General features: G+C 44.9%; 1 protein-coding gene across 1 annotated transcript in view; it reads left to right on the forward strand.

Annotated features, from left to right (window-relative positions):
• The window catches only part of LOC311132658 (mitogen-activated protein kinase kinase kinase 11-like), a 45139-nt gene that overhangs the window by 6880 nt on the left and 18190 nt on the right, over positions 1-20069 (forward strand). The window contains exon 2 of the mRNA XM_084165923.1: positions 17585-17765. Coding sequence (XP_084022049.1) covers positions 17585-17765 — 181 coding nt within the window. The remainder of the gene's footprint in view (positions 1-17584; positions 17766-20069) is intronic.

Consider the following 20069-nt stretch of genomic DNA (forward strand, 5'->3'; position numbering starts at 1 on the left):
TGCCTTGAGTCAATAAGTATTCAACCCCTTTGTTATGGCAAGCCTAAGTAAGTTCAGGAGTAAAAATGTGCTTAAAAAGTTGCATGGACTCACTCTGTGTGCAATAATAGTGTTTAACATTATTTTTTTATGACTACCTCATCTCTGTACCCCACACATACAATTATCTGTAAAGTCCATCAGTCGAGCAGTGAATTTCAAACAGATTCAACCACAAAGACCAAGGAGGTTTTCCAATGCCTCGCAAAGAAGGGCACCTATTGGTAGATGGGTAAAAAATTAAAAAGGCAGACATTGAATAACCCTTTGAGCATGGTGAAGTTATGAATTACACTTTGGATGATGTATCAATACACCCAGTCACTACAAAGATACAGACCAATTACAGAGTTTAATGGCCGTGATAGGAGAAAACTGAGGATGGATCAACAATATTGTAGTTACTCCACAATACTAACCTATTTGACAGAGTAAAAAGAAGAAAGCCTGTACAGAATATAAATATTCCAAAACATGCATTCTGTTTGCAACAAGGCACTAAAGTAAAACTGCAAAAAATTGGCAAATAAATTAACTTTATGTCATGAATACAAAGCGTTATATTTGGGGCAAACACAACACATCACAGAGTACCCCTCTTCATATTTTCAAGCATGGTGGTGGCTGCATCATGTTATGGGTATGCTTGTCATCGGCAAGGACTAGGGAGTTTTTTATTGTGGATACAAATAAACGGAATAGAGATAAGCGCATGCAAAATTCTAGAGGAAAACCTGGTTCAGCCTGCTTTCCAACAAACACTGGGAGACAAATTCACCTTTTAGCAGGGCAATAACCTAAAACACAAGGCCAAATATACACTGGAGTTGCTTACCAAGACAACATTGAAGGTTCCTGAGTGGCCTAGTTACAGTTTTGACTGAAATCGGCTTGAAAATCCATGGCAAGACTTGAAAATGGCTGTCTAGCAATGATCAACAACCAACTTGACAGAGCTTGAACATTCTTTTAAAGAATAATGTGCAAATATTGTACAATCCAGGTGTGCAAATCTCTTAGAGACTTACCCAGAAAGACTCACAGCTGTAATCGTTGCCAAAGGTGATTCTAACATGTATTGACTCAAGGGTGTAAATACTTATGTACATGAGATATTTCTGTATTTCATTTGTAAGAAATTAGCAAAGAATTTGAAAAATATGTTTTCACTTTGTAATTATTAAAATCTATTTAATCCATTTTGAATTCAGGCTGTAGAACAACAAAATGTGGAATAAGTCTAGGGGTATGAATACTTTCTGAAGGCACTGTGATGGTTGGAGATAAGGCTTGACAGTTATGGCCAGTTAGTCATTTAAAATAGAATATGTGGCTTGTTAAGTAGGTCATGAGATGAGTAGGAGGAGACGGTACTCGTAAATTAAAATCAATAACTAATCTGCATATTAAAACAGAAAACAAATTACGCTCTATTTGTGGCTTGAAATACAACTAGGATAAGATCCTGGTCTTGTAGATAGAAACAGGCTGAATGCTAAATGTAGCCACAAATCGATTGAGTAAATGACCTTACTATAGGTTAATTTCAATCTTCTATATTAATTCACCAACCAATCAAGGTTTTTTCTACAAATACGTTTGGCACAAAGTGCATAGTTTTGCTTAGGAGAGACCACAAAGTTCAAAACCCCCAACTACAACACAGCCGACAGAGAGTGGCAAGGAACAACTCCCTCAGCCTTGATTGGAACAATCCTGTGCTTATCCTTCCACTGACATTGGCATATCTTCAATGCCAGCGTGTTGCTGCCTGACAGGCATCACCTGTGATGGGGTGGCAGTACCAGGCTCTGTGGAGGAGGTCAACCAGGGCAAGGCTCTGGTGTATTTCCATTGGCACAGTGTCTGGCTGGCTGTGATAAGAGTGCGCTAGCCCCCCCCCCCCCCCCCCCCCCCCTCTCTTTGTGTGTTCCCTACTCTTTATTTTGGAAATGCCGGCAGGCTGCATCCGGAGATCCCAGGCTCTGATTGGGATAGGGGAGGGCAGGATGGTGGAGGGAGGGCGGAGCAGGTACAGTGGCTTGCGAAAGTATTCACCCCCCTTGGCATTTTTCCTATTTTGTTGCCTTACAACCTGGAATTAAAATGGGGGGTTTGTATCATTTGATTTACACAACATGCCCACAACTTTGAAGATGCAAAATATTTTTTATTGTGAAACAAACAAGAAATAAGACTAAAAAACAGAACTTGAGCGTGCATAACTATTCACCCCCCCAAAGTCAATACTTTGTAGAGCCACCTTTTTCAGCAATTACAGCTGCAAGTCTCTTGGGGTATGTCTCTATAAGCTTGGCACATCTAGCCACTGGGATTTTTGCCCATTCTTCAAGGCAAAACTACTCCAGCTCCTTCAAGTTGGATGGGTTCCGCTGGTGTACAGCAATCTTTAAGTCATATCACAGATCCTCAATTGGATTGAGGTCTGGGCTTTGACTAGGACATTCCAAGACATTTAAATGTTTCCCCTTAAACCACTCAAGTGTTGCTTTAGCAGTATGCTTAGGGTCATTGTCCTGCTAGAAGGTGAACCTCCGTCCCAGTCTCAAATCTCTGGAAGACTGAAACAGGTTTCCCTCAAGAATTTCCCTGTATTTAGCGCCATCCATCATTCCTTCAATTCCTTCAATTTCCCAGTCCCTGCCGATGAAAAACATCATGGTGTTCTCGGGGTGATGAGAGGTGTTGGGTTTGCGCCAGACATAGCGTTTTCCTTGATGGCCCAAAAGCTCTATTTTAGTCTCATCTGACCAGAGTACCTTCTTCCATATGTTTGGGGAGTCTCCCACATGCCTTTTGGTAAACACCAAACGTCTTTGCTTATTTTTGATCTTATTTAGGGGCTTCATAGCAAAGGGGGTGAATACATATGCACGCACCACTTTTCCGTTATTTTTTTTTTTTGAATTTTTTGAAACAAGTTATGTTTTTCATTTCATTTCACCAATTTTGACTATTTTGTGTATGTCCATTACATGAAGTCCAAATAAAAATCCATTTAAATTACAGGTTGTAATGCAACAAAATAGGAAAAACGCCAAGGGGGATGAATACTTTTGCAAGGCACTGTAGGAGCTGGCACGGGATTCCCCTACACACACACACTGCTGGCCCCATTGGGTAACTCTGGCTTGGATACACACACGCATTGATACACACACATGCACGTACACCATATACACACACACACACAATCCCCCTACACACACACACACTTGACTATAGTTCCAGAATAATAAAATGCTATGTATAGAACAGAGAGCAATGGGATGAGGGGCTGAACAACAGAACTTCAGGGGAGGAGAGGAGAGAGGGGAAAATAAGACACTCTAAGGTCACACCACACAGGATGTGGAGAGGTTTCCAAAACCCAGGAAATTGTAGAGATTTTTTTTTCCAGGCTTAGGCTAACATTTGGTTTCTCTCACTGGCTTGGTTTGGCATCTTTTCTACAGTGATCCTAAGGCAGTTCTCATGTAGATAGAGAATTCTCACCACTGGCTTGTGAAATGCTAAATGGATGCAAGGATCAGGCTGATATTTGGTTAGAATAATTTGACACATTTTCCTGTATTATGTTTCCATCTCTGTACCTGAGCATTTGTAGGTGTATATGCAGTTGATGTATTAGAGTTGAGGTATACTTATCATACTTCTACATTTCCGTTGGCTCTCTCAGTAAATTGAAACTGATTTATCTGTTCCAGTGCCGTTCTACATGACTGTGCAAACATTGGAGAGTGTTTAGTCAGCCAAACCTTGATAGCTAGCTAGGTCAATGCACGACATGGGACCATCGCATTGTACCATGTTGTATAAAGTTAGGAAGTGACTGCCCACTTACCACTACACCATGTGAGGTCGACCCCTGATTGACCCCATGTTCTGGATTTCCCTGAATACCAGAGAGAAAGAGGTGAAGTGAGAGGGCTGACTCCGCCCCCAAATCGGTCTACTCGAGAATAAAGCCTTGAGCAGACCAAGTGGGGAGTTTTGTAGGGAGGTCAATGAGAGAGTGTTGAATTTAGTCAACATAAAATGTAATTGCTAATTTGCTACGTGAGGCTTATTTGATCAAATAGAGGTTTCGTAATGTTTAGGTTGTTACGAATATACTGATATAAGTGGATGCACGTGGCGTCCTGGCAACTTTGAGAGAAACTATTTTATTATTATTTTTGTGTGTGTATTTTACCCACTTTTTCGATCTTGTCTCATTGCTGCAACTCCCCAACGGGCTCGGGAGAGGCAAAGGTTGAGTCATGCGTCCTCCGAAACATAACCCACCAAACCGCACTTCTTAACACCCGCCCGCTTAACCCGGAAGCCAGCTTAACCAATGTGTTGGAGGAAACACCATTCAACTGATGACCAAAGTCAGCCTGTAGGCGCCCGGCCCGCCACAAGGAGTCGCTAGAGCATGGTGAGCCAAGTAAAGCCCCCCCGGCCAAACCCTCCCCCAACCTGGACGACGCTGGGCCAATTGTGCGCCGCCCTATGGGACTCCCGGTCCCCGCCGGTTGTGACACAGCCACTACAGACCCGGGTCTGTAGTGACACCTCAAGCACTGCGATGCAGTGCCTCAGACCGCTGCGCCACTCGGGAGGCCCTGAGAGAAACTATTTTATAACGGAGTTGTGCCTGTTGTTCACATGCGTATCTGCCCTCTCATTGGCCAGAATGTTTCCGCCTCCTCCCGCCTGCCTTCGCCTTTGCAGACATTTATTCCCATTGTCAGAGCAGACAGTCCAATATCTTGTCAATATATACATCATCTTTGAGGAAACTCTGCGAATGGAGGTTAAACTCAACGACTGGCAGCCATTGTGGCTCCAGTAGTTTGTGTTAGCTGTTAGCTAGCGCTGGTTAATAGGTGAGTTATCTCAGGCCCCTGGTTCATTACATGGTCCAGGCCAATTTGGTGCAGAGATAATCATTAATAACTCTCTCAGACAGCTTTGATGTTAGTGTTGATGTCAGCTTCACTGTGATTTGGACATTTATCCCACAGTCTGTCTCTGTCTCTCTTTCTCTCTCTCTCTTCTGTCTCTGTCGCTCTTCTGTCTCGGTCTCTGTTTCTGTCTCTCGCTTTTCTGTCTCTGTCTCCCTCCCTCCCTCTCAGTGTTTGAGGTTGGCAGACTGTCTGTCAGCCTATGGCTCCGTCCTCAGGGGACAAAGCTCTCGTTCTTCCTGGGGAAAGCCCCTACCCCTGCCGGAATTCTCCCTCGCCTACGGACAGAGAGCAGATCCGGCACAAACACACAAGAGGGAAGGAGAGAGAGAGAGAGAGAGGGAGAGAGGTGTAGAGAAAGGAAGAGAAGTGATAGGGTGAAAAGAGAGAGATTAACAGTAGAGACAGATTACCACTTTATGAATTACTGATCAATGTCATGCTACTAATGAATTTAGTCAAGTTGTCAATGCAGGTGAGGCCTTATTACGTAACATTGCCACTTTTACTTTTGAAAAAATAACAACCAATATATGTTTGTAAGTACAAGCTACACTTATTGGAACGGCATGCCTCTGGAGAATGCAAATGTGTGTTCTCTGATAAGCTGCTGAGAAAGTGAAATAGGCCCACAGCCCTTCCTTGGTTGTGGTTAATGAAGTGCATGTCAGTGCTAACTCACCCACACTCTTGAGATGTAATGTAAATAGCTTGAGTTCCCCTAGATAAGGTAAGGCATTAGGAAACCTTTCTTCCCACAATGCAATGCAACAGAGCAGAAGATCTTGCTTCATATATATGTATCTATTGTAGACTGGGCCGGTAAATACATTTCTAGGTCGCTCCTGAGAGAGTCATTTCAGTAAGTGACTACCTACTCTGTTTTCTGAACAACAAACTATACCAAACAGAGTCCCGTTGCCATGGGGATGGAGCTGCTGTCTTGCGGGCGTCTGTTTGGTTGCTGTGTCTGTGTCTGGAGGTTGATTGTCTGGGGCTGGGCAGAGAGGCAGGTATCAGCTCTGGGTGTAGGAGTGCCATATGTCCATGTTCCCCTTATTCACAATGACAAGCAGGGACCACTTAACTACAACTGTTACAGTTTCTCGATTGTTCACACACATTTTCTGAAAGCATGCCTCATATTCTCAGAACTCTACACACAAATCAAAAAACACACACAATGGGCATAACCCCTCAATTCTCCAGCAAAATGAAACTTTACATTCAAAACAATGTTATTTCTTATCACAATGGTATTTTATTTTCAAATGACACACAAACCATCATATGAATAGACATTTATAAGAACCAGTTGAACACTGATGTGCTCAATGTAAAACACTATGATGAATGGAAAACACTTCTTCTCCATTCATCATAATGACTTTTGGTTCAGTGTTGCCAGTACTACAGACAGTACATACATAAGTGTGTTGTAAAATATTTGAGAATATTGTTTTTATACTCAGAACACACGGTAACAAATATATTTAATTTTTCCCACAAAAACAATGTACACAGTGTACATCCCATTCCCAACCAACACAAAGTTGCACATACAGTGGTCTACATACAAAACAGAAGAATTTAATGTATACAGTTACAGTAAACATTTTTTTAAAACTATGCTGCATCCTCTCTTCTGTTGCGGTCTGGCCACAGCACCTCATCCACATCACAAGCAATGTTTTGCCTGGCCAAGCAGCGGGGGAAATATCGCCTAGCATGGTGATTCCAGCCATGAAAAGCATCAGCTGCTATATCTCCACATGCGTCTTCCATAGCTTGGAGAAGAGGTACTGTATACGCGTTTGTGGATTTCGGTCATACACTTTGGGAGGAATGGAGAATATGGAGGGAGATAAACAACTGAAAAGCGTGGGTGGGCAGTGAACCAGTTATGAACCAGAGCAGCCCTGTGGAAACTTACGTTGTCCCAAATGACAAAGTACCTGAGCTGCTCTGGGCCATCTACCTGATCTGGTGGAATGAGTGTGTTGTGTAGGGTCCAGGAATGTGATCAGATGGGCGGTGTTGTAGGGGCCAAGGGTAGCATGGTGATGGATGACGCCGTGGTGGGTAATCGCTGCACACATTGTGATGTTCCCTCCGCGCTGGCCAGGGACTTGAACAATGGCACGCTGGCCGATGATATTCCTTCCCCTCTTTCGTCTTTTTGTGAGGTTGAATCCTACCTCATCAATGAAGATGAACTGGTGCTCCACTGCAGCCACCTCTAGCTCAAGGACTCTCTGAAACACACATGACAATATCAGAAATAGACATGGAGTGGTCACTATTGTGAAGCACAATCATTATGATTACAATACTGAAATATGTATAATTTATACAGTGTTGAGAGTATGCATCAATTGTGGGATTGTATAGGACTCACTTGCACATAGTTATATCGCAATTCTTTGACTCTTTCTGAATTGTGTTCAAATGGCACCCTGTAGACCTGCTTCATCCTGAGATTATTTCTGCGCAAGACACGGTCCAGTGTTGATAAGCCTATCAATATTTTGAAATATCTCATTGTTTTCTATTATTTTTCTTTGTATTTGCCGTAATGTTATGGCGTTATTTTCTAGGACCATGTTCATGATTTCAGTTTCCTGTTCAGGAGACAGAACACGTTCCCGACCACCTTGTGTTGGTAATCTTTCAGTTCTGCCAAACAAATAGTAAAATGCTGTAAATACAAAGTAGAAATACACTTCCCAAATACTTGAAACATACTTTATTTTTACAGTCCTACAGAACAGTCCACAGGCAATACTGTACTACTGTACTCATTGAGTACTGTATTGATATGCAGTACTGCAATTTTCTAGTGAGAGTAGATTTCTTACCTATTCTCATATCGGAATGTCCGGATGATGGATGCTACAGTGTACCTGCTCAAATTTGGCTGTACTCTTTGCCCAGCCTCCCTCATTGTTAGACCATGGTTGACCACATGATCAACCAAAGTGGCTCGGATCTCATCAGAGATTACGGTCCTTGGCCTTCCTCGTCCTCGTCCTTGTCCTCCCCGTCCTCCTCCTCTTACTCTCACTCCTCTGGCTCTGCCTCTGTTTCCAATGTTGGCATCCATTGCTCCAAAACAGAAGAGCTCACCTGTTGCCCTTTTATGCTGAAGCTCTGATTGCTAATTGTAAAACTGTGTGACGGGTGTTTGCCCATGTGATGAGTCAGTGTGCATATTTGAATGGCAGTGTGTTCATTGTGAAAACAAGAGATTTTCTGCATGAAAATTGTGCCAAATGCAAAGATTTGTGTGTAGTGTTTTGAAAAAAGTGTGTTGTAGAACTGCAATTTGAGTGTAAAGCAGGAATTGTGCTTGTAGTTTAGCAGAATTGGTTCAGGGGGTTGGTGCATGAGTTACATGTTGTGGTCATTGTGTCTCAAGTACCAGTATTTGTGTGTAAACAATTGAGAAAAACTGTAAGATAATGTTAAATTGGCCTACTACCTTCTACATAACGGTTATGGTAACGTTACATAGGCCTACTACCTTCTACATAACGGTTATGGTAATGTTACATAGGCCTACTACCTTCTACATAACAGTTATGGTAACGTTACATAGGCCTACTACCTTCTACATAACGGTTACGGTAATGTTAGTAATGAGCACAAATGTGTACAAGGCCTTAGACTTCTAGTCTGCTACATCAGTTGGTGAACCTTGAACCTTGAACCCTGAGATATGTCATGCTATAGAAGTCAGTGGTCACACAGTTCACTGGTTATTGTTATAGCAGCCAATGATATTCAGTGGAGAATGCTGTGGTCATGTGGTGCGATGGGCCAAAGAGTGTCTGAATTAAGGATGCACTCTGCCTCATCACAGGAAGTGGAGGAAGACTATTGAGCATGCTACATTGCTAAAATGCTTTGTCTGTGTGAGTGTGTGTGTGACTGTGTGCACGTGCGCACATCTCAACAGTTTTTATTTTAGTTACTGCAAGTCACGACCCTGGCAGACACCTCTGGGTGTCCTAGACTCTGTCCGTTTATTGGTCGATAACAATCAACCTTCTCTCACCGGAGCGACCGATTGGCTAATTCACCCAAATATCCCACAGTCCTCTCTGGCTGTATCAATCATGAGAGCAACCTGACCCCTGTTAACCCCAGTTTCTAAAAATAGGATTAGTCTTAATGTGCATGATGAAGCGCAGCCCTTGTTTTGAAATGTGCTCAACACTAGCGACACTTGATGGATGGAATGGAGACTCGTTTTATTGTTGTTTACGTTTCGCTTACAATGCCTTTTTTCCAAGACAAGGACTCGTCATGCAGCTAACAACTTTGACAAAGAAAAGTCTCCTGTCTAAAGTCTCATATCTACCCCATTTGGTTTGTTTTTCTCTAGTTACCTGATAACCTACGATTCTAAGACAATGGTTTTACTGTAAATCCTCTGAAGGAGAGAAAGTTAATAGAAGTCTGACGCACATAAATGAGAAAAACAGTATGATTCTTAGAAATACAAAATAGAGGTCAAGCGGGACAGACGGCATTTGTCTGGTTCTCATCAAACAATTTAATGCCATCAGCTCTCGTAACTGTGTCTGTGCTCAGTTTTTAGGTACTCCTCCTAAGGCATCTCTGTGTTTACAATATGCATGTTTATTTGACGCTGTGTGTGATACTGTGTGGGGTGTGTTCCCTTGTGCATACGCCTGTGCGTTCCACTGTTCTCACCATCTTTCTAGTTGTTGAAGTGTGTGTGTGTGTGCGCGCCGGAGAGAGCACTGTGTGAGGGGGCAGAGGTTGCTGTTCATTGTGAGAGCTGCGGCTTTTCACGATACCCCACCCCACCCCACCCCAGACTCTTGTGATGCATTCCTTTGTAACGTCAAACACGGCACGCCGGCTGGGCTGCCAGGCAGTGCACAGGACGTCTACGGAGGGAGGGATCCAGAGTGTTTGTGGGTGAAACGGAGAGAGAGAGAAAGGGAGAAAGAAAACATGCACTTATACACTGAAATAAACTGAAAGTGTCTGGAAATAGCGGAAGGCTTACTTCCCTGTAACACGTCAAATTCTTCCATCATTCCGACTCTCTCTGACTTTTTCGCTGGACGTTGGGTGCTTGTCTTTCACCCTGAGGATGCCCATTTGGGCAGCGAAGGGGGAGGGCATGGAGTCAGTCACATCCTACCACATGTTTGGCTTATTTCAAGAGCTTCAACCTCTTCATCTCACACGAGAGAGAGCATATCCACCACAACTCTAAGTAGACACACTTTGGACACACCTACTCATTCAAAGATTTCTCTTTATTTTTACTATTTTTTACATTGTAGAATAATAGTGAAGACATCAAAATGCCAAGAGTGTGCAAAGCAGTCATCAAGGAAAAGGGTGGCTATTTTTGGTTACTACACAATTCCATGTGTGTTATTTCATAGTTTTGATATCTTCACTATTATTCTACAATATAATTTTTTGTACAAATAAAGAATAACCCTTGAATAAGTAGGTGTGTCCAAACTTTTGACTGGTACTGTATAATGAAGGCCTCTCAATGCAGGTTGATTGTACCTGACATGTATTGCCCATGCATAGCTTAGCTAACCATCACATGAAGGCATGCAGGTATAGAGGGCAGGAAATGCAGTGCTGTGAAAAAGTATTTGCCCCTTTCTAATTTTCTCTACTTTTGCCTATTTGTGATACTGAATATTATCAGATCTTCAACCAAAACCTAATATTAGATAAAGGGAACATAAGTGAACAAATAACACAACAATTCCATATTTATTTCATAAACAAAGTTATGCAACACCAAATTCCCCTGTGTGAAAAAGTAATTGCCCCCTTACACTCAATAACTGGTTGTGCCACCTTTAGCTGCAATGACTCCAACCAAATGCTTACTGTAGTTGTTGATCAGTCTCTCACATCGCTGTGGAGGAATTTTGGCCCACTCTTCCATGCAGAACTGTTTTAACTTAGTGATGTGTGGGTTTTCAAGTGTGAACTGCTTGTTTCAAGTCCTGCCACAACATCTCAATTGGGATTAGGTCTGGACTTTGACTAGGCCATTCCAAAACTTCCAATTTGTTGCTTTTTAACAATTTTCATGTAGACTTGATTGTGTGTTTTGGATCATTGTCTTGCTGCATGACCCAGCTGCGCTTCAGCTTCAGCTCACAGACGGATGGTCTGACATTCTCCTGTAGAATTCTCTGATACAGAGCAGAATTCATGGTTCCTTCTATTAAGGCAAGTCGTCCAGGTCCTGATGCAGCAAAGCATCCCCAAACCATCACACCACCACCACCATGCTTGACCTTTGGTATGATGTTCTTACTGTGGAATGCAGTGTTTGGTTTTCACCAGGCATAATGGGACCCATCTCGTCCAAAAAGTTGACTCAAGTTTGCCAAAAAGCACCTGGATGATCATCAAGACTCTTGGACAGATGATTCAAAAGTATAACTTTTGGACGACATGGTTCCAGTAATGCCTGGCGAAAACCAAACTCTGCATTCCACAGTAAGAACATCATACCAAAGGTCAAGCATGGTGGTGGTGGTGTGATGGTTTGGGGATGCGTACCTGCCTCAGGACCTGGACGCCTTGTTGAGTGTTGAGGAAATATTTATTACTTTCTTCATTCCCACCTTCCTTTGAGGCCAGTACCAGTATGCGTGTACATTAAGGCTGACCCCAATTAGTCGACCGGTTGATTGTTTGCCCATTAAGCTGCTGGTTGACCGAGATTGTTTTAGTCGAGCAGTACAAATATATATACAGTATTTGCGCCCATCCCAGTGAACTACTCCATTGCGGAGGCCTAGACTAAAAGCCAATGTATGTACCGCATCACCATGCGCCTCCCACATTTTGTAACAATGCGGTGGGCTCTGAATAGCTCCGCATTGACATCCTGTATAAACACAAATTCACTTCCTTGACAACAGCTCTGCACTGCTCTGCGAAGCGCAAGAAGTATGAATGCCCTGACTTCTGCTGAGGCCATATCACCATAAATGCTGCATGGTTAATGCAGACAACGGATTGACCAGGCGCCTAGATGCACAATGCACTTCTCTCTCCAGAATGTGCTCTCTCCCGCCGATTTGTGCACATTCATTGTTTCATAACTTCATTGTGTGAATTGTTTGCATTTGATTGTTAGTGTATATCAATTCCCCATAACATACAGTGCATTCGGAAAGTATTCAGACCCCTTGACTTTTCCCATATTTTGTTAGCTACAGCCTTACTCTAAAATTGATTAAATTGTTTTCCCCCCTCATCAATCTACACACAATACCCCATAATGACAAAGCAAAAACCGTTTTTTAGAAATTTTTGCAAAAAAAAAAAAAAGGAAATATCACATTTACATAAGTATTCAGACCCTTTACTCAGTACTTTGTTGAAGCACCTTTGGCAGCGATTACAGCCTCAAGTCTTTTTGGGTATGACGCTACAAGCTTGGCACTCCTGTATTTGGGGAGTTTCTCCCATTCTTCTCTGCAGATCCTCTCAAGCTCTGTCAGGATGGATGGGGAGCGTCGCTGCACAGCTATTTTCAGGTCTCTCCAGAGATGTTCGATCGGGTTCAAGTCCGGGCTCTGACTGGGCCACTCAAGGACATTCAGAGACTTGTCCTGAAGCCACTCCTGCGTTGTCTTGGCAGTGTGCTTAGGGTCGTTGTCCTGTTGGAAGGTAAACCTTTGCCCCAGTCTGAGGTCCTGAGCGCTCTGTAGCAGGTTTTCATCAAGGATCTCTCTGTACTTTGCTCCGTTCATCTTTCCCTCTATCCTGATTAGTCTCCCAGTCCCTGCCGCTGAAAAAAATCCTCACAGCATGATGATGCCACCACCATGCTTCACCGTAGGGATGGTGCCAGGTTTCCTCCAGACGTGACGCTCGGCATTCAGGCCAAAGAGTTCAATCTTGGTTTCATCAGACCAGAAAATCTTGTTTCTCATGGTCAGAGTCCTTTAGGTGCCTTTGGGCAAACTCCAAGCGGGCTGTCATGTGCCTTTTACTGAGGAGTGGCTTCCGTCTGGCTACTCTACCATAAAGGCCTGATTGGTGTAGTGCTGCAGAGATGTTTGTCTTTCTGGAAGTTTTTCTCAGCTCCTCAGAGGAACTCTGGAGCTCTGTCAGAGTGACCATCGGGTTCTTGGTCACCTCCCTGACCAAGGCCCTTCTCCCCCGATTGCTCAGTTTGGCCGGGCGGCCAGCTCTAAGAAGAGTCTTGGTGGTTCCAAACTTCTTCCATTTAAGAATGATGGAGGCCACTGTGTTCTTGGGGACCTTCAATGCTGCACAAATTATTTGGTACCTTTCCCCAGATCTGTGCCTCGACGCAATCCTGTCCTGGAGCTCTACGTACAATTCCTTCGACCTCATGGTTTGGTTTTTGCTCTGACATGCACTGTCAACTGTGGGACCTTATATAGACAGGTGTGTGCCTTTCCAAATCATGTCCAATCAATAGAATTTACCACAGGTGGACTCCAATCAAGTTGTAGAAACATCTCAAGGATGATCAATGGAAACAGGATGCACCTGAGCTCAATTTCGAGTCTCATAGCAAAGGGTCTGAAAACTTATGTAAATAAGGTATTTCTGTTTTTTATTTTTAATACGTTTGCAAACATTTCTAAAAACCTGTTTTAGCTTTTTCTTTATGGGGTATTGTGTGTAGATTTGATGAGGATTTGTGTTTATTTAATACATTTTAGAATAAGGCTGTAATGTAACAAAATGTGGAAAAAGTCAAGGGGTCTGAATACTTTCCGAATGCACTGTATATCACCAGTAGTACATTTACCCTTAATTCCTATAATTTCTAATCTACAATGTTTGTTACTTTGGTTCCGGTAATTTATTTTAATGCATTCAATATTATTATTCCCATCTTCCCTTTCTCATACTCGAAGTGGACAAATTGTTTGCAGAGCGCACAACCTATGCTACACTTGTGAGAAACAAGTTTTGGTTTATTTCATTCCATTTACGAGTTTAGCCAATTTAGTCATTGTCTTTTGTTTGGCGCACTCCTGTCAATGTTGAGTAAGGACACACATGCATAGAAGTAGGCCTATAGGCTACCTGGCCTGCGCGCAAATGTAATGTCACACCCTGGTTCTGGGACTCATTATGTTGAGCCAGGGTGTGTGCATTCTATGTGTTTATTTCAATGTTGGTAGTTCTGTTGTGTCTATTTCTAGGTTATTGTATGTTTGTATTGAGTGACTCCCAATCGGAGGTAACGAGTGTCAGCTGTCGGCTCGTTATCTCTGATTGGGAGCCATATTTATACTGTGTGTTTTCACCTTGGGGTTGTGGGTTTTTGTTCCGTGTTCGGTTAGTGTAACCGTTTTGGACTTCACGAGTCGTGTTTGGATTACTTTAACGAAATAAAGTCATGTTTGTTTCACACGCTGCGCCTTGGTCTACTCACTCCTACGACGATCGTGACAGAAAAACCCACCACAAAAGGACCAAGCAGCGTGTCCAGGAGCAAGGAGATTGGACATGGGAGGAAGCGCCGGGTAAGGAGATCGAGAGGCTGGCGATGGCCCAGGTGGGCAAATCGTGGTCCTGGGAGGACATGCTCGGGGGCAAGGGACCTTGGGGGAGGATCAAGGCCCTGGCGAGAGAGGAGCAACGGCGGCAGCAGGGCCATCGTCGGAAGGACGAGAGGCAACCCCAAGAAATTTTTTGGGGGGGGCACATGGCTTGGGCGGCTGGGCAGCAGGAGGCTGCCACAGGGCAATTTGGAGAGGAGGCCACCGGGTTTTGGGGGCCAGAAGGCAGGTTGGCGGAGCCTGGATGGAGAGCAGAGCCAACTCCCCGTACTCAGGCATGGCAGCATGAGACTGGGCAGGTTCCGAGGTATGCGGAGCTGCGTACTGTGCCGCGAGTGGTCCGGCACAGTCCTGTACGTCCTGTGCGAGCACCCCGCACGTGTTGTGCGAAGGTGGGCATGCAGCCAGGACGGAGTGTGCCGGATCAGCGCTCGCGGCCTCCAGTGCCTCTCCTCGGTCCCGGATATCCTGCGCCAGTGTCGCGTGCTGTTATGCCAGTACGGGTACACAGCCCTGTACGTCCTGTGCTGATGCCTCACACAGAGTGTGTGAAGGTAGGTATTCAGCCAGGACGGGTTGTGGCAGCTCTTCACTCCAGGTCTCCTATCCGTCTCCTCAGCCCGGTCCGGCCCAGTCCTGCTCCCCGCACCAAGTCTACGGTGTGCGTCGACAGCCCTGCCCGACCTGTTCCTGCTCCACGCACCAAGTCTACGGTGTGTGTCGACAGCCCAGTCCGGCCCGTTCCTGCTCCCCGCACCAAGTCTACGGTGTGCGTCGACAGCCCTGCCCGACCTGTTCCTGCTCCACGCACCAAGTCTGCGGTGTGCGTCGACAGCCCTGTCCGGCCCAGTCCTGCTCCCCGCACCAAGTCTACGGTGTGCGTCGACAGCCCTGCCCGACCTGTTCCTGCTCCACGCACCAAGTCGACGGTGTGCGTCGCCAGCCCAGCCCGGCCTGTTCCTGCTCCACGCACAGAACCTACGGTGTGCGTCGTCAGCCCGACCCGGCCTGTTCCTGCCACCCGCACCAAACCTACGGTGCGTGTCGCCAGCCCGACCCGGCCTGTTCCTGCCACTCGCACCAAACCTACGGTGCGCGTCGCCAGCCCGGTCCGGCCTGTCCCTGCCACTCGCACCAAACCTACGGTGCGCGTCGCCAGCCCGACCCGGCCTGTTCCTGCCACTCGCACCAAACCTACGGTGCGCGTCGCCAGCCCGGTCCGGCCTGTTCCTGCCACTCGCACTAAGCCAGGGGTGCGAGTCGTCAGCCTGGTAAGGCCCGTTCCTCCTCCACGCACCAAGCCTACGGGGTGCGTCGTCAGCCCTGTCCGGCTCGTTCCTGCTCTCCGCACCAGGTCTGTGGTGCGCGTCGCCAGCCCATTCCGGTCCATTCCTGTTCCACGCACCAAGCCAGGGGTGCGTGTCGTCAGTCCGGCTCCGGCCAGCGGGGCTAGACAGGACCAGGGGTACTGTGGGGGGTGTATCGGAGGGTGGTGGTCTAGGCCGGAGCCAGAACCGCCACTGAGGAGGTATGCCCGCCCAGCCCTCCCCTGTTTGGGGTTTTTGAGGCGCGGTCGCAGTCCGCGCCTTTAGGGGGGGGTACTGTCACACCCTGGTTCTGGGACTCATTATGTTGAGCCAGGGTGTGTGCATTCTATGTGTTTATTTCAATGTTGGTAGTTCTGTTGTGTCTATTTCTAGGTTGTTGTATGTTTGTATTGAGTGACTCCCAATCGGAGGTAACGAGTGTCAGCTGTCGGCTCGTTATCTCTGATTGGGAGCCATATTTATACTGTGTGTTTTCACCTTGGGGTTGTGGGTTTTTGTTCCGTGTTCGGTTAGTGTAACCGTTTTGGACTTCACGAGTCGTGTTTGGATTACTTTAACGAAATAAAGTCATGTTTGTTTCACACGCTGCGCCTTGGTCTACTCACTCCTACGACGATCGTGACATGTAAGCATATAAATGTGCCCATTTGGGGATCTGATAGTATTTCTGATTGGCTTAACACACCACCACTAATGACCTGTGGAGCTTCTCAAAGTAATGTTTTCTTCACCTTATACAGCAAGCAAACAAAGTCTGTTTTTGCATCCATTGAGAATGACAATAATTCCTCAATGTATTTGAAAAATCTTTCCAGCTCTCTCCCTTTCGATAACCACTCCGTGTGAAAGGGAAAAATGTAATGCTCTGCTCCAGTGGAAACGTCATAAAATAAAACTCATTTTGGGTGCTGGTACTGTTTATATTTAGGTGCAGGAGCTCCACAATACTTTTGAGCTAATATTCTATAAGAGGAACAGGAGCTCAAGCAGTAGAACATTTGAGGTGCAGGTACTCAGCTCAGGTGAGCTCCTGCCCAAGTCAAGCACTGCTTCTTATCCCTTGCGCAAATAGCCTACAGCTGTGTCTGTCCCGAGCTCACTGGCACAGGAAACTCTGAGGGCCCAGAATATTTTATACAATGTTGCAAGTTCGCTAGTCAAGCCTCGGGCCAGACCCAAGTTAAAAGTTGATACAATGTTTGAAGTTCGTTGCAGACAGGCCATGTGTAGCCAATGTGATTTATAGGATATTTATTTTTATCAGGATATTTTCTACCTGCAGGCTGCAATTTTTTTCTTTGTTGGCTTTATGTAGGCTATTTTTTAAATAGTTGGCAATGGCAATAGAAGTAACTTTTTAGGTTTGTATCATTTCCATTTAAATTTGGATAGAATGTTGATTAACCACATGACAATGAGATATGAAGATGAACATGATGATATAAATAAATAAACAAATAAGATATAAATAAATAAATAAATAAGGAACGTTTTTACTTTACTATGACTGTGATATGTGTTTGTTGTGCCTACCTTAAATGCACTAACTGTAAGTTGCTCTGGCAAAGATCGTCTGCTGCATGTCTAAAATGTAAAATGTGAAGGAGGATGTCTCAATAAAAATGTCTCTCTTTCTTTCTTTCTTTCTTTCCTTTCTCTCTCCCAGTCCTCCTGGCCCAGCCTATGGAGAATGATTGTATGGAAGGGATAACTCTGAAGATCACAGACTTTGGCCTGGCACGGGAGTGGCATAAGACCACCAAGATGAGCACAGCAGGCACATATGCCTGGATGGCACCCGAGGTCATCAAGTCCTCCACCTTTTCCAAGGGCAGCGACGTTTGGAGGTAAGGTGGTTGGTGTGTGTATGTGTGGTAAAGCAGTGCAGAAGCAATATCCAGCAATAAATAGCTACTTACCTCTACCATTACAAAACTGTGTGTATGTTTTGTAATGGTACAATAAGGGTTCAATTAAAATACAGATATATGACGAGACTATTTATGGGCCAGGACTGTGTGTGTGTGTGTGTGTGTGTAGGAACATGTCCTCCACCTTCTCTGACAGTGATAGAATAGAGGGATACAGTGGGGGAAAAAAGTATTTAGTCAGCCACCAATTGTGCAAGTTCTCCCAATTAAAATGATGAGAGAGGCCTGTAATTTTCATCATAGGTACACGTCAACTATGACAGACAAAATGAGAAAAAAAATCCAGAAAATCACATTGTAGGATTTTTTATGAATTTATTTGCAAATTATGGTGGAAAATAAGTATTTGGTCAATAACAAAAGTTTCTCAAAACTTTGTTATATACCCTTTCTTGGCAATGACACAGGTCAAACGTTTTCTGTAAGTCTTCACAAGGTTTTCACACACTGCTGGTATTTTGGCCCATTCCTCCATGCAGATCTCCTCTAGAGCAGTGATGTTTTGGGGCTGTCGCTGGGCAACACGGACTTTCAACTCCCTCCAAAGATTTTCTATGGGGTTGAGATCTGGAGACTGGCTAGGCCACTCCAGGTCCTTGAAATGCTTCTTACGAAGCCACTCCTTCGTTGCCCGGGCGGTGTGTTTGGGATCATTGTCATGCTGAAAGACCCAGCCACGTTTCATCTTCAATGCCCTTGCTGATGGAAGGAGGTTTTCACTCAAAATCTCACGATACATGGCCCCATTCATTCTTTCCTTTACACGGATCAGTCGTCCTGGTCCCTTTGCAGAAAAACAGCCCCAAAGCATGATGTTTCCACCCCCATGCTTCACAGTAGGTATGGTGTTCTTTGGATGCAACTCAGCATTCTTTGTCCTCCAAACACAACGAGTTGAGTTTTTACCAAAAAGTTCTATTTTGGTTTCATCTGACCATATGACATTCTCCCAATCCTCTTCTGGATCATCCAAATGCACTCTAGCAAACTTCAGACGGGCCTGGACATGTACTGGCTTAAGCAGGGGGACACGTCTGGCACTGCAGGATTTGAGTCCCTGGCGGCGTAGTGTGTTACTGATGGTAGGCTTTGTTACTTTGGTCCCAGCTCTCTGCAGGTCATTCACTAGGTCCCCCCGTGTGGTTCTGGGATTTTTGCTCACCGTTCTTGTGATCATTTTGACCCCACAGGGTGAGATCTTGCGTGGAGCCCCAGATCGAGGGAGATTATCAGTGGTCTTGTATGTCTTCCATTTCCTAATAATTGCTCCCACAGTTGATTTCTTCAAACCAAGCTGCTTACCTATTGCAGATTCAGTCTTCCCAGCCTGGTGCAGGTCTACAATTCTGTGTCCTTTGACAGCTCTTTGGTCTTGGCCATAGTGGAGTTTGGAGTGTGACTGTTTGAGGTTGTGGACAGGTGTCTTTTATACTGATAACAAGTTCAAACGGGTGCCATTAATACAGGTAACGAGTGGAGGACAGAGGAGCCTCTTAAAGAAGAAGTTACAGGTCTGTGAGAGCCAGAAATCTTGCTTGTTTGTAGGTGACCAAATACTTATTTTCCACCATAATTTGCAAATAAATTCATAAAAAATCCTACAATGTGATTTTCTGGATTTTATTTTCTCAATTTGTCTGTCATAGTTGACGTGTACCTATGATGAAATTTACAGGCCTCTCTCATCTTTTTAAGTGGGAGAACTTGCACAATTGGTGGCTGACTAAATACTTTTTTCCCCCACTGTATGTGCAGGAGGGTACAGCCATGTGATAGCAGCAGTGATAGAATAGAGGGATATGTTGCAGGAGGGAAACAGCCATGTGATAGCAGCAGCACTTCATAGCCTGCTCTGTGCTTTGTGTGAGACGTGTCGTGCACACTGTCCTATTGTTCACCAGTACGGAGAGAGTGAGAGAGTAGGGTGGAAGGCCACACTGCAGACCTGACCGCAGCCCTTTATCTGTGAAGGGTGTGTGTGTGGCTGTGTGTGGCTATGTGTGGCTGTGTGTGGCTGTGTGTGGCTGTGTGAGAATGTGGCCAAGCACAGGATGTACATTCAAAATGGCACTCCATGGATCCAACACACACAAATGTCTCTCTCACACTCTCCTTGGACACTTAACTATTCCCAAACTAGCTTTTTCCGTTTTAGCTTCATAACAGACACTTTGCATATCTTAATGAGAGGGTGGTGGAACCTGCTATGAAAATGAGGGG

Source organism: Coregonus lavaretus (genome assembly GCF_964263955.1).
Source record: "Coregonus lavaretus genome assembly, chromosome: 7".
NCBI lineage: Eukaryota > Metazoa > Chordata > Actinopteri > Salmoniformes > Salmonidae > Coregonus > Coregonus lavaretus.